This window comes from Pteropus medius, unplaced genomic scaffold (genome assembly GCF_902729225.1).
Source record: "Pteropus medius unplaced genomic scaffold, Ma_sr-lr_union100, whole genome shotgun sequence".
In the NCBI taxonomy this organism is placed as follows: Eukaryota; Metazoa; Chordata; class Mammalia; order Chiroptera; family Pteropodidae; genus Pteropus; species Pteropus medius.
Window position 1 is genome coordinate 18,748,776 of NW_024342467.1, and position 15,488 is coordinate 18,764,263.

At 40.7% G+C, this 15,488-nt stretch overlaps 1 protein-coding gene across 7 annotated transcripts in view; it reads left to right on the forward strand.

Annotated features, from left to right (window-relative positions):
* The window catches only part of BMPER (BMP binding endothelial regulator), a 221,533-nt gene that overhangs the window by 28,539 nt on the left and 177,506 nt on the right, over positions 1–15,488 (forward strand). For all 7 annotated transcript variants that reach the window (XM_039862724.1, XM_039862722.1, XM_039862727.1 and 4 more), the window contains exon 3: positions 1,046–1,145. In XM_039862724.1, the coding sequence (XP_039718658.1) occupies positions 1,046–1,145 (100 nt within the window). The remainder of the gene's footprint in view (positions 1–1,045; positions 1,146–15,488) is intronic.

Genomic DNA, 15,488 nt, shown 5'->3' on the forward strand with positions numbered 1-15,488 from the left:
GGTTCTGGGTTCATCTCGCGGTGAGAGAGCTGGCCAGTCTCTCCTCTCTGACCTGCTCGCAGGCAGCCTCACCTCTCGGTAGGGCCTGGGCGTGCGTGTGTCTGTGAGTTCTACGTGACGTCCAACTCTACCACCGCCAAGCTGTACAATCTCAGAGAAGTCACACACCGTCTGCGAGCAGCAATTTTCTTGTTTCTTCACGGGAGATAGTGGTAATACTTGCCTCACAGGATTTTAAATGGAACGAAAGCCATAGCACCTAGCATGTAGTAGACACTTATTAACAAAGCTCACATCTTGTTCAAGTTTCGTGATGTGGTATTTTTGCTTCGTGTGCATCCAGGTACCAGCAGGCGTATACATCCTGTTTGGGTCATCTCTAAGTCAGTTCGACAGCTAATCTTTCAGGATAAAAGATGCAAATGCTCACCATGCTTTCATTAGCATACGTGGTAATATAATGCAGCTGTCCCACAGCTATAAAACACTGACGACTGTGTCTCTGCTTGGCATGGGGAATATTTCTTTTTTTTTCTTTTACTGAGCCGATTCAATACTCAACTTTGTCATTATTTGAGTTGGAACTGTAAGTTGCTGCATTTTAATGCACTGTACTATTAAGGATTGTTGGACAGCCGTGTGCAAATATTTTTGTTCTCACGATGCAGTCCTGGCCCAGGTAGCCCAATGGGTAAAATATGATTTACACAAATATTATCATTCCCGTAGTGTGTACTAAAAGGAAACCTTAGAACAGAGCGGGAGAAAGCCTCTCTCTTCGCATTCGATTATCTAGGTTAAGTTGGCTTGTGAAGAAGAGGCTTTTCATCCTCTCTCATCTGCTGCTACTCTCAAAAAGTCCTGTCTTCCTGGGTGGACACTTCTGTCTGGAGAGAGCCAAGTCCTGTTTGCTCTCACAGAGTTTTCTTGCCAAGAGGAGGGCAAGATACAGAGAAGGAGGCTGGGAAAACCGCAGCCACGTGCTGGGATTCTGGGGGTTCTGCGTGAAGTCTGTTTCAAATGTCTCTTGTCTCTTTTTGCCTAGAACAAGGAAGTGACCTGTAAGAGAGAGAAATGCCCCGTGCTGTCGAGGGACTGTGCCCTGGCCGTCAAGCAGAGGCGAGCCTGCTGTGAGCAGTGCAAAGGTGATTTATGTCCTTCTTGTCCGGCTGTTGATTCAGACGTTTTCATTTCTCTTTCTCTTGCCTTTCTCTTCGCTCAGCCCTTGGCTGGGGCGCAAATGGGTGTCGGGAGCATGGGCAATGGACTAGTGGTTACCGGAGGGAAGGGGGTCGGGGAGGAGGGAGCAGGTAGACAGGATAAAGGGGATCAAATATAGGGGAGTTGGAGGAAGGTGAAGTGGGTAAAGGGAGTCAAATATACAGTAGCTGAAGGAAACTGGGCTCTGGGTGGTGATCACACAATAGAATATTTAGATGTCAAATTATAGTGTACACCTGAAAATTATATAATCGTATTAATCAATGTTACCCCAATTAACTTTAAAAAATGGGTTTTGGGAGGGAAGCTGGTGTGTGTGTGTGCGTGCGCTTGTGTTGGGGGTGGTGATCGTAAGGGGGACTCTCCTAGTGGAGACATGACAGTGTGGTGAGCATCTATCTGCCCATCGAGTGTATTTTCTAAGGCGTTAAAATATCACAGAGGAGATGTCAACACGATGCCTGTGGATGTTGGTACGCAAACACACAAGCATCTTTTTTAAAGAAGTTTCAACACAGGTTTCCAAGCTCCTCCCTCGCCCCGCTCACTTCTGCCACAGGAGTCTTGAAGCCCAAATTGGATCCTTTCGGTCCTTATTCAATTTTTTCTTTCCTTCTAGATTAAATCTGAATTCTTCCCTTTGTCTTCGAAGCATCTCTAAAATACCCTTACTCCACCATCATCTCCTGTGGCCCGCTAGGCGTGCATCTTCTCTTGAACATGCGGTCCCTAGTCTTGCTTCTTGGCCTTAGCCCAGGTCTTGCCTCCTGACCTGTCCAGATGCTGCCTGTGTTCAGGGTTTCCCGGCCCTCATTCATCATTGTCCCCTTTAGGTTTCTATGGCAGGAGGAAGCTCACCCAGGTACTTCAGTTCTGTGCTTTTCTCTTTCGTTATCACATTTGTGTTCAGGAGATCATCTGCTCTGTGTATGTTAGTGCGTGCGTAAGCAGAGTGCTTAACAGAGTGGGGTCCCCAGGAGGCAAAATGAGCTCTGGAGTCATACTACCCACAGTCCTGGGTCACAGGGTGTCTCCCCCAAAGTCCGTATCCACTGGGAACCACAGGATGTAAACTTATTTGGAAATAAGATCTTTAGAGATGTAACTAGTTAAGAGACCATTATGCTACTAGTTTACGGTGGCCCCAGGTCCAACATGACTAGTGTCTGCATGAGGAGAAGAAGACAGACAGAGACACACAAGAAGGTGGCTCCGTAACAAGATATAAACACCTGGGCTCTGTTCCCTGAGATTCAGACGCACTTGTATGTGAGATGGGGTGAGGCTTCTGTCTTTTTCAAGAGCTCCCTGGAGATTTACCATGTAGCCCAGGTGGTGAATCTCTGAAAGAGTCCTCAGCCAGCTGCCGGGTGATTTCTGTCCCACAGGAGAGCATGCGTTTTGTGGGGAGTGAGGGAGGGGAGACCTAGGAGAACCATCTAAAAGAGCTCTACAGAGACCAGATAAATGAAAGCCCATTTTTATGACAGCCACGAGTCTCTATATCCAGTGAAATCCTGTGAACTTGTCAAAACGCACCGTTATACAAAATCTGCACGTCAAGTGTTAATGCCAAGTTGTTTGTTAACAACTATAGCTATTGTTGTAAACTGGAATAATTTTTTGTTAAAAACTAGAAAAAAAAGCAACAACAACAACAACAACAACAACAACAACAAAAAGCAAACAAATGAACAAAGGAACAAGAGAGGCCAAGATTGGAGTTATGCTACCGCAAGCTTGAGAGCGCCTGGCATACCAGGAACTGGGAGCAGGCGAGGAGGGGGAGGCCCTAGAACCTTCAGGGGGAACATGGCCCTGCAGACACCTTGATTTTGGACCTCTAGTCTCCAGAAGTGCGAGAGAATTAGTTCCTGGTGCCTTAAGCCACCAAGCTCGTGGTGATTTTTTCCCAGCATCACCAGGACACTAGAAACCCATCATTTCCACTTGGGCAGGTAGAGGTGTGTGAACCTCTCTGTACCGCCGCTGCCTCGCCTGTAACATGAGGGTAATACTCGTGTCGAAGGACCTAAATGAGAAGATACATTCAAAGTACTAGCGCAGCGCCTGACTTGTCAACAGCTCTCAGCTAACGGAAGTATAGTAGGTGCTCTTTAAATACTTGACGGATTTGACTATGAAATCACATTTTCCGAATCCTTTTGGAGCAGGGGTTTTCTCTAACCCTTTGCTCTCCTTTTTTGAATTTTTAAAAATATTATTAGAATGATGATATAAGAAAGTAAATTAGATAGTGGCCAAGAAAATATAACTCCGATGTTGAGGTGCTGGTGAATGCTTATCAAAACTCTTTCCCAGTTATTCAGTTGTATAAATAAATGGGGGTGAGGAGACTTGAGCCCCAAGAACTGGCTAGCCACCTCCCATCATAAGTCAAACTAAGTTGGGACTTAGCTTTTTCCTTTCTAACTTCTCTTCTTCCTTTCTTTCTCTAGCATAATTCTTTTTAATTTTACCTTTAGTTAGATAACTACTACATGAATGTATTATCAAACTGCAGCATTTAAACAATAAACAATAAAGGGGAAAAATCAATTAAATTCAGAATTCTAGATTAAGGAAGGGGGGATATTTTACTTGCCTCTTCTATCCAAGAATGACTTTTCAATGAGAAATACCATTAGCATCATCTTCATCATCATCATTATCATCATCATCATCTTCGTCATTATCAAACTCTCTCCACAACGGAAGACTTCAAAGGCTCTCTGGCTTTATGACCTTTTGTTCGTTTTGATACTTTCAATGTGGAGGAAGCAAGGAGAGAAATCACATTATTAACCCGTTCTTTCTTGGATAGTCTATTAAGAAATTTGAGCCAATTAAGATTCCCATATGATGCTATGTTTGTGTTTATATTTTATCCTATGCGAGCTACCATGCATTTGGGCTACTTCTGTAACTAGTGTCCACAGTTTATTTACAACTATGTGGAACCTAATTTCATTCCTTACAGAAGTTTATATTTATTGCATCTTGGGCTTTATGATGATGGTCATTCTTTATGGGTTTTTTTCAAGTCATTCTCATTGTTCATTTGAGGCCAGGCTCTTAGTCACTTTCTGTGTAGTGTTGTAGAAGCCTTGTGGATTGCGAGGTATGAATTTTTTGGTTGATTTTAAGACCTTTACTCTTACCTATTATCTTCATACAGTCCCAAAGGGACTCGTTTTCCCACGATGTCGGTTTATGCTCATCACTTACTCCTCACAGCAGCAGGCAATTTCTGTCTTTCTCATTTCACATATGAGGAAACTGAGGGCCCAAAGAAGTTACATCATACGTTTGCCAAGAAGTTAGCCACCTAAAGATAAACCAAAAGGGTGTCTACGCCCTCAAGAGATTGCTCTGCTCAGGGCAGGGACAATGAAATAGCATCCGTGGGGGAGGTTCTCCAGGGGAGGTATGCTGAGTTTGGAGGGAAGGGACAGAGGACAGCTCGTGGGCCAGGAGTGTGCAGAGAAAGGCTTTCTGGAAGAAGTACAGGAAGGAATTAATCACATCCAAAAAGGGCGATACTGGCCAGGGAAGGCTCCTCAGTGGAAATGGCAATGCACACAAAGGCATGCACACTGCCTGCCACTCACCATCACCTAGGGACTTTGTTAAAATACCAGTTCCTGGGCTTCCCTCCAGATCAATTGAATTCAGACAAATCTGGAATAAGTTTTTGCTTGTAAGTTGTTGACTGTTTGGAGATCGGTCAGATGAAAAGGTGACAGAATCCTATCTAGACTTCTACTTATTTTCCTCTGAAAGAGACATTGATATTGAAAAGGAAGCACTAGAGTAAATCTGCTTGAGGACAGAAATACGAGAACTCATATTTTCAAAAGGATTCTTAAGGTGTGTGTGTGTATGTGTGTGTGTGCATTTGTGTTCCTCTTTGCTTCAATCAGATTACTCATATGATTCATTCATTCATTCATGCAACAGCATTTGCTAATCCACCTGCCAGGTATTTATGGGATGGCATTGATTACCAATTGTTCTTGACTTTTATGAAGCCAGAATATTCTTTAAAAAAAAAAGTAAGTAAATTATAACTAATTCATCTCAAGGAATGTTTTAGTGTACTTTTCAGATTATTTTATGCTAATAATGGTTATAAATTTTTACCCAACTACCTAACAACTATGTAAAAAGATTAATCTAATTTGAAAAAACTAAATATCGTTTGATGAAAACAAATGAGATCATTGAGAGTCAAACAGATGGTTTTGGCAGCTTTTCTGTATTTACTTGGACTGAGAATCACCCTTTAATTTGGGGTTCTTTCATGAACAATAATATATTTGTTATCTCAGTATGTTTCTTATTAGTGGATCACAAACAAATAAGATGTATTTCAAACATAGGTCAAATTCCATCCTCTTCCTTCATATAGAACATAAGATATTAATTGTCCTTGATGAAAGATATAAGAAAATAGTCTTTCATTTGTCAAGTGGGCTTTTTCCACAATCTTGTTTTTTATTTCTCTGTGCTACATCTTGTTTTTCAAATGGTTGTAATTCCACGGGTTACATTTTAAAGAATTTCACTTCTGTATTTGATTTTAAAGATATCTTATGATGTCTCAGAAAATGAAAGGAAAGAAGCAAAATATAAATATTTCCACACTGGTTTCCCAAATCAGGACAGCCATCCTATGTTCCGATAAATAAGAATTAGAGAGTAAAGCACACATGGAGAATTTCAATGGATTGGGCTTATGTATACAGACCAAGTACTGGCCAAAGTAAAAGGGAACTCCGAATAATGGTACAAAGTCGAGCACTATGAATGATAGCTTGCCTTTCACGCAGTTCAAGGTCATGAAATAAGGGGCTTCCTCTCAGTGTTGCCTTGAGAATGAACTGGAAGACACTATGCCTTTCAAAATAGTGCTGTGTGGCTGTTCTGAAGGCGGGTGGTGGGGAGAAGGAGGTAGGTCAGCCACTTACCATACTTACCATATAGAGGACTGAGCACTAAAAAAAAAATGTTAAAAAAAAAAAAAACCCAATCACACTCTGTTGATAGAGTAAATTGTCTTATTGTTTAAATGTTTTAAGATGGAAAGGCTGAGTTAGCCATGTATGTGTCAATCTGTTTGTTTTTAACCAGCTTCTTTTGGCAATTATCACCGTGCATCGTCTGCTGCCCACACAAGAGAGTGACTCTTTCCTCAACTTCTGTTTTCCTTTCTTTTAGTCACAGCCAGATTCATTGGTAGTCATCATATATGATGTCCTGGATGCAGTTTGCCACGGGTTTCACATCCCAATAAAGGAGGGACCTGCCCTAAGGTTAATGCTCTCTCAGTCATCCGAATTATGCTGTGAACTAGATGTAGAGACTATTTTGAAATAGACAAATCCCGGTCTTTAGGTGTTCATAGGTATTGTTGTATTTGCCCCTGAAGTGGTGGTAGCTGTTATTCTGATTCCACAGATGGGGAAACACAAATGCTCTGGGAGGTAAAGTGATGTTTTTCAAGATCACACAGTAGCGACAAGTTGCAGGACTCAGATTCCAAAGGCTAATTCTTCTTCCTGCCGTCACCAGCCTGGGAGATCAGAAGGAGGGAGGAGAGACCTGGAGAGTTAGGAGGGCTCAGGAGATAGAAGCGTGAGAGAAGCACTGGCTTCAGTTCTGCCTGCACGAGCCTCGTCTGCTGCATCCCTTCTCCCTCCATGGACTTTTATAGCCTGGGTAGACCAGCAGTTTCAAAGGAAGTATTGAAAGGCAGCGAAGCTTTGTGGAGATGATGAAGACAACATCTGGCTTAGGAAGTAGTGACTTTTCTTACTAACTGACATTTTTGGGGGACTCCCCGACTTAATTTTCATTTCCTCTTCAGTATCCATGACTGTTTATACTGCAGTAATGTCCCAGTGAGATGAGCTTTAGTTTTTTGTAAGTATTACGTGTGCCTGGTTTCATAAAATATTTTTAATGGACAATGCATCCAGACAATTAAAAGTATACAGAAGCATTTATTGTAAGAGTAAGGCTTCCAGCCACTCTTGACCTTATTTATCTTGCGACTTTTCCTGGAGACAACCATTTACCAGATTTTTGGGGGATCCTTCCTGAGCCAGCCTTTGCATATTGTGTGTGTCCCAACCACTTAGGAATCTCTTCTAGCTTTACTCTTACTGTTTTAATGCTGAGACTCTGATCTATCAGTCAAAACATTTTGGAAAAGTATGTTCCCACCATCGAGCTATTCAACTGCAGGACCACTACTATATTTACCACGACTTTGAGCTCAGGAGAATTTGTGATGTGTTCCTTGATGAAAATTATTAGATAATGGAATGCCTGCATATATATTTTAACCGATAACTATTTTTACCTTTAACAAGATGACTAATTTTATCTACCCATTCCCAGAAATTTGAAAGGGGGTTTTTAATATGTTTTTAAAGACAAGAAAAACGATGAAAAATTAGATGGGCTTCTTTTTTGCCCTCCTTTTCTCTAACTGAAAAAAGATGTAGACAACGTTATATTTCATGGATTGATTTCCCATAATATAAACCAGGCTATTTTGGCATTTGAATAAAAATGACCTTACTATTTGTTTGAAAAGATTTTGTGAACATTAAAATCATACTCTAAAAAATCTGTTTTTGTTATTAAATCTAGTAAGAAAACTTCAAACAGAAATCCGCTTTCCCTGTCAAATTTGTCCCAATTTACTTATTCGGGACCTCTGCTTTTTAGATTCTGTAGGATTTTGGAAAGCAATTTAAGCGGAGAGTTTGTGGTTGCCTTTACGTTAGAAGATTCGATTTCCAAGACTTGCTGCTGACTTAGGGTACATCAGTTTTCACTTTTCTAATGTGGGCAAGTTGAGAATGTACCTTATTGTGACAGAGGAAGCCGGTAGCCCTGATCACCCTTTTGAGTCACATGCAAAGTGCTGTAATGAGACATGGACCTGGTAGCCATAATAGAACCTGAGTGTCTTCTCCAGCTGCCACCAGCCTAACAGAGCTGCCTTCAGCTACTGATGTCCAGTCTATTTATTTTCTATTGGTACATAATGAGTTATGGCAAATTTAGTGGCCTAAAATAACACTCATGTATTATTAGACAGTTTCCACGGGTTAAGGTTCTGGGCATGGCCTTGGCTGGATCTCACAAGGCTGCAGAAAAGGTCAGCCAGGGCTGGGTCTCATCTGAGGCTCAAGGTCATCTTCTAAGCTCAGGCATGTTGTTGTTAGTAGCATTTAGTTCCATGTGGCTGTAGAATGGCTTGCTTCTTCAGGGCCAGCAGGAGAGCATCTTTTTGACCTCTAGATGCTTTTTAAGGGCTCACCTTTTAGATCAGTTCCACTCAGGACAATTTCCCTCTTTAATAAATCAAATTGATTAGGAATCTTAATTACACCTGCAAAATCTCTTCATCTTTGCCACGTGACATAACCTAACCATGGGAGTGATGTCCATCACATTCACAGGTCTTGCTTATGCCCAGGGGCAGAGGATTACACAAGGTGGGTATATCAGGGAGTGGACATCTTCGAGACCACCTGAGAGTTCTCCCAACCATGCTCAGAGCAGCACTGGGATGCATGGCAGGTAGGAGCTTCCATGGAGCCTGGAGCCTAGAGCTGGAAGATAGCTTACGGATCGCTGCTCACAGGAAGTGCTAGCAAGGGCACCCTCTTGGCCATTTCCTCTCCTCTGATTAGGTGGCCCCTGAGCCTTGCAAAATCTGGCTTCTGCTTCTCCTCTAGCCTCTTCTTGTTCTGGACTCCTCCAGGTCGGAGACTTTCTTTTGCGTCTCCCACTATTCTGTGCTCACTTTCTGCATGGGGCTTTGCACATACCGTTCCCTCTGCTTGGGCTGCTTTCTACCCTGTCATCTAGTCGACTCTTACCCTTTCTTCACTTCTCACTTTAGACATAACTTCCTGGCCTCCCCGCTACTTGCCATAGAATTAAGGATCTCTCTTTCACACTTGGCACAATCGTCATTTAGCGTTTTGATTTCTGTAACTCCCGCTAAACTGGAGGTTCTGTGAGGTCAGAGTCTAACGTATTCTCAGTGCGATCATTGTGCTTGGCACACAGTAGTTATACCAGTGGAAATGCGTGCTCGTGGAAAAAGGGGAGTAAGCGAAAGGTAGGAAAATTGGGACCAAATTCTAGTCTTCCTAGTTCAGTACATGCCTCATGACGTCAACTGCATATCTAGTATATTACTATTGAGCTATATACATCTTAACACATCTTAAGTCCTTTTTGGAATTTTGTAAGGTCTAAAAAATTGTTGAGTGAGAATCGTTGGGAGAGAATAAGAGTGGATAAATAGGAATGAAAAATGACTGTCTATGAACCAGTTCCAGCTCCTGATACTTTACTATTTCTTCTCTGAAATTCCATAGAGGTTAAAAATATCCTTAAAATCACCATGGCTTAAGTGTATTTTCACCTGGCAGTGGCTGCAGTATATTTCAGTACTAACAGACATAGCGATAACCTAAATGTAATTTTTAATAGATCTTTCATTCTATTTTGCAAAGTTACCACATACTATTATGCAATTATGACTTCAGATTTTCTAGTTACCATCATTTTGATATGATTATCATCTTCCTTGTATAATATTATATAAAACACCTTTAATTTGGCTTTGAGTTTTCTGTAGCTGATTTTAAAAGTATTCTTTTAATACTTGTGAAAGAATTTAAAAGTGACTGACTGTAACTTGCCTGCCATGCATCTCTGCTCTCAAAGATGATTTCTCCCTTCCTGTTTTATATTTCACTATGGGAATGAAATCACGGTGCTGCTTATCATCTCAAAATGTCTTGCAATCCAAATATTTTTATCTCCTCCGAAGCTTCTATTGGCATTGTTTCACCGAGTCGATCAAACTGAGAAAAACAAATCCAGGTATTCCAAGTGGAAAGTTGGAGTGTATCATCAGAAACCACAGGAAAGAAATGAGTTGACGCAGTAGCCCCTCACATCTATCTAAGTTCTCTTTTATTTGCTGCTTAAGTTTGGCAACTGCAAAATTGAAGGTATGTCTGTATGTGTGACTTGTATCTGCTTATGAAGATGCATGAATGTACATGCACCTATTTATTATTTTAAAAATGATCCTCATGCTGCAATTAGAACCCTTCTTATTGGGCTTTGATCAGAGAATAATCTCAGTCTCTTCAGAAGTTGGCCTTTTTTTTTTTTTTTTTAAAGAACACATGCTCCAGGTTCCCTTTTGGAGAGGTATCTCATCTTGAGAGTGAATGTGCATTTGCCTGAGCATTTTTCTGCTAGCGAGGTGTATGTTTAACAGGCCTGATGTGATAATGAAGGTGAACAAAGTACATTGGTATGTCCATGAACTTGAGTGTCTCCTTCGCTCAGATGAGCTTATTTACCCCAGTGCCAGCTAATTATGTTTCCAGTAGCTTGGTGGTGAGAGGGCGCAAGATGTTTATCTGCAGACATGCTTGGGCATCTCCCAGCTGGTGTTTAACATGTGAGGCAGCCTTCCAATTCCTTGAGGATGTCTGGGCATCCCTTTGAGCCATACAGGCAGAGTGATCAGACTTAACAATGCACTTTGAGGTTTTGATATTTTAGGTTCTGGGGACTGTGGTCTGGGGACTGGCCAGCGTGATGAGGCTGTGAATGCAAAGGTAATAACTTCAGGCCTCTAGAAGCAAGGCCACATTGAGGTGCTGAGTGCGAACGCCAGGGTACTATTTTCAGGCACCTAGAGAGGGGACTTCTATGCGTTGGAGGATAATCACAAAAGCCTTCAGTCATTTGAAGAATGAAGTGCAAGGGCATCAGACTTGAAATTAAATGTGGAATCAACTCCCTACTCTGCCACTTGTAGAGACTTGACCTTTGCCAAGTATAAGTCGAATCATACAATATTTATTGTTTCGTGTCAGGCTTATTTCATCTAACATGATGCTTTCAAGTTTCATTCATGTTGCAGCATGTATCATGACTTCATTCATTTTTAAGGCTGAATAATATTCCATTGTACGTGTACACCACATTCTGTTTCTTCATTCATCAATGGACATTTGGGTTGTTTCCACTGGGCATCCATATTCTTAATTAGCCCCTGATGATTCTGATGTTCAACGGGCTTGGGAGCCACTGGAATAAATATTCTTCTGGTTAAGTTATGAGTTTGTGTATACTAGGTTTAGAAGGAGGAAAGCCAGATATAATGTCAAAACTGAAAAGATATGACTACTGGTCTTCTTACGTATGTTATCTAGGTCTATAGAATAAACAGCATGACTCTTGATGCCAATAAAATATCCTAAACTCTAGCCAAATGTTCATGGTATGTTAGGAAGAGAAAAGGTTTCACAGAGCCAATAGCCTCTAAAGTTACAATAAATAGTTCCAGATACAGTGGCGTGCTGGAGTACTTATCTCCCCAATTCTGTGTCGTGATTTGTCAGTAGCTCAAAATTGAACATGATGGGAGGATTTATACCTTGGACATTGGAACGCTCTACAAAATCCGGGCTTTTCTCTCTCGTAGAGCTGGTTATTAAACATGAGCAGCACACCATTGATTCTATGTCCAGTGTTGGGTGTTTTTCTTCTTTTTAACAAGCACCACTAACCAAAGACATACAATTTAAAAAGATAAGCCTTTATGGAGAAGTAAAACCCAGACATCCATGGTTCCTCTGATTCAGGACGTTCAGGAGGTTGATGGTACAGAGCTCCCAATGAGCACCTGTCCTTCACCTCCGCGTTGGGCGCGGCGGGGCTCATCCGCTGGTGAAGATTTCTCCTCCCTCCTCTCCAGGTGCGGTCCCGCCCATCGGTGACTGCTTTTCTTGTCAGATATTGGGCGATCTCTTCTACAGCTTCTGCCCATAGGTTAAGGTCTTTTTCCATTTTGTCTTGTTTGTAGAGAGGGTGAATTTTTCTCCTCAGTGCCCTTCTCTACCCATGTTTCAAATGTAACAAAGATCTCTCTCTGATTTCATGGCATGAGATCGGAGGGCCCGCACACAGCCTTCCAGAAGACTCTGCAGATATGTTGAGCTGTTTAATCAGACACCCTTTCTGCTGGACGCGCAGTTCTAAAATTATCCCAAGCAAATGAGGCTCGGCTCAAACTTTCTAGAAAAGAGCCCAGGTAAAGGAGGTGGCAGATTAGAGGAAAAAGATGGGCTGCAGGAATCTACACTTTTCAGACCCCCCTAGAATGCCCTTCGTTCTTAGACTGCTCTTTGACAAAATGTTTCTTTAAAATATGGACTTGACAAACTCAGTCAGGCTTCATGCTACAGTGGGAGAGGCTCCTGGATGCTGTGTGCATCAAGTCTGATTTTCTCAAATATGTAATTTTAAAAATGGTATAAAAGGGGTATACCCACCAGGGGTATTTTGTAGACATAGACAAGTTTATTCTACAATTTATATAAAGAGGCAAAGGACCTTGAGTAGCTAAAACAAATTTGCAAAGCAAGAATAAAAGTGGGAAGAGTCAGCCTACTCAATGTCAAGATTTAGAGCTACAGTAATAAAGACAGTGTGGTCTTGGCAGAGGGACAGATACATAAATCAATGAAACAAAATGGAGAACCCAGAAATACACATATGCCCACCTGATTTTTGATAAAGGGGCCAAGACAATTCAATAGAAGACTAATCTTTTCAATATATGGTGCTAGAAGAATTAGATACCCAAAATTAAAAAATAATGTGATCTAAACCTCACATATTAAACAAAAATTAACTCGAAATTGATAATGGATTTAAATGTGAAACATAAAGCTATAAAATATGTATTAAAAGAATGTAGGAGAAAATCTTTGGGACCTAGGGTTGGGCAAAGAGTTTTTAGATTTGACACCAAAAACGTTGTCCATAAAAAGGAAAAATTGATAAATTAGACTTCATTAAATTTTTTTTTCTTTGTGGAAGACCTCGTGAAGACAATAAAATCTAATTAGAAAACGGAAAAAAAGATATGAAGAGATATTCACCAAATACTAAATGCAGATGGCAGTAAGGCACATGAAAATATATTTAACATCTTTAGCCATTAGCAAAATGCAAATTAAAACCACAGTGAGATATCGCTACTCACTTACCAAAATAAATAGAAGATTAAAGTATGATAACACCAAATGCTGGTGAAGATGTGGAAAATCTCTCACGTATTGCTGGTAAAAATGTCAAATGGTTCGGCCACTCTGGAAATCAGTATGGCAGTTTCTTACAGAACTAAACATACTCTTACCATATAACCTAGCATTTGCACTCTTGGGCATTTGACTCAGCAGAATGAAAACTTTTCTTCACTCAAAATCCTGTACACAAATGTTCATAGCACCTTTAATCATAATAGGCAAAAAACCAGAAGTAATGCAGATGCCTTTTAATGGATGAATGCTTCCGAAAACTGTGGTACTTCTATGTTATGGAATATTGCTTAGCAACAAAAAGGAACAAGCTATTGATCCATGCAACCAGTGCATGGAAAATAAGCTCTGTGAACTCACTCATGTCAGCTTCCTGATTTTGATATTGTGATTTGGTAATGCAAGGTATTAACATCAGGGAGGCTGGTGAAGGGTATGTGGAATCTCTCTGTATATTTTTTGTACTTTCCTGTGAATCTATAGTTATAACAAAAAGTAAAATAAAAAGGGAGGTGGTAAAATATTTCTGACTTTTTTTTTGCAGTGAGTTCAAAACATCCCGTTTAATCAACCATAAAGATCACATCTGTGTAATATGCTTCTCACAGTATAAAAATTGTGCCAGGCAATACATTAATCCCACAAAATGGCATTTCATATGTGTGTTCTACGTAACTCATTTCTTCTTTATGCTCTTTAAAAAGATTTTCACTGATGTCTTTGAAATTACTGCGGAGAAGCTGAGGGTTCAATTCATGATGTTTTGTCTGTAGCCACCATATTCATGATGTTTTTGTCTGTAGCCACCATAATTTATTATGAGGCTGTCAGTTGTTTTGCTGTCTTCAAACAAATTTTATCTTCTCAAGCTGCTACCATGCACTCCAAACTGTGAAACATGTTTCTATTTTGGAAAAAAAAAAAACAAACATGCATAGATCCAAACTTAGATGTTTGAATTTGATCTATGGATCTCTTATTATTTGCTGCTTCTTAGTGTCAGACGCCCTGTGCCTAGCATGATGGGTAGCCAAAGGTGCAGATGTTTAGAATGGTTTCAGCATAAATCCACAAAACCAGGTCTTGCCCCTTCGGCCACAGGACCTGCATTTTACTTTGCCATATTGGTTTTCAGACATCATTAGAACATGATGTGACAGTATTACTAAAAGGCAGCTTATCATCTTCCCCAGGGGACTCATTTTTAGTCTTGAAACTCCCACTTTCTGAGCTGCTTCCGGGTGCCTGGCAGGACCCAGAGAACAGATGGAACGTGGGTTTTGGAGGAAGATAAAAAAAGTGGCTATGTGACCCGGACAAAGTAATTTAGCTTTTGTAATCTTGATTTCCTCATTTTAAAATCTAGGGCTTAAAATATTTGTGAAAAAAACAACAACAACAACAAAAAAAAAACCAAAAAAAAAACACCTTCTGTCCAGAGAGCATTTGATGAGAATGACCTTAGGTCACATGTGATGACGCCAAGCACAGTGCCTCACTCACCTATAATAATTATGCAGATTTTCATTTTCTCTCTTCTTTCCTTTTCTCCTATGGGAGGATTATTTACCTAATATTAGGGAAAATATCTTTTGGAACAGTGACGTTTTCCTGCCCACGTCAGAAAACCAGTCTTATGACTTTGTAGGATAGTCTCTCCCATTTTTTCTTCCTTTTCCATTTTTGCTCAGTGCAAGGTCAACTCCGTCCTTTCTCCTTTGCCTGTCGAGAGGCAATGGGTGTTGGCCACTGGACAATGGGGTGCAGAGGGCTGAACGGCTGCTGCAGTGCTGATTTAGCCCAGAGGTAGAAGCTTTCCCACATTTAGAAGTGTTTATGGTAAGAACAGATCAGATGCAGGAATGTCAGGTGATGTATAAAAAAGTTGTTGCTCATATAAAAAAGTTGTTGCAAGTATTTTTCTTCCTTAATGCATGGCATGTTTCCTTTGCTGTATTAATTATATTAAAAGTTTAAAAGCATATTTTATTGGATAGAATCCTAAATTATTTATGGCTCATAGAATCTGCGTTATTATCTAAATATCAATGCCAGACATCGTATGTATTCTAATCCTATGAGGTTATAGACTGGTTCCGTAAG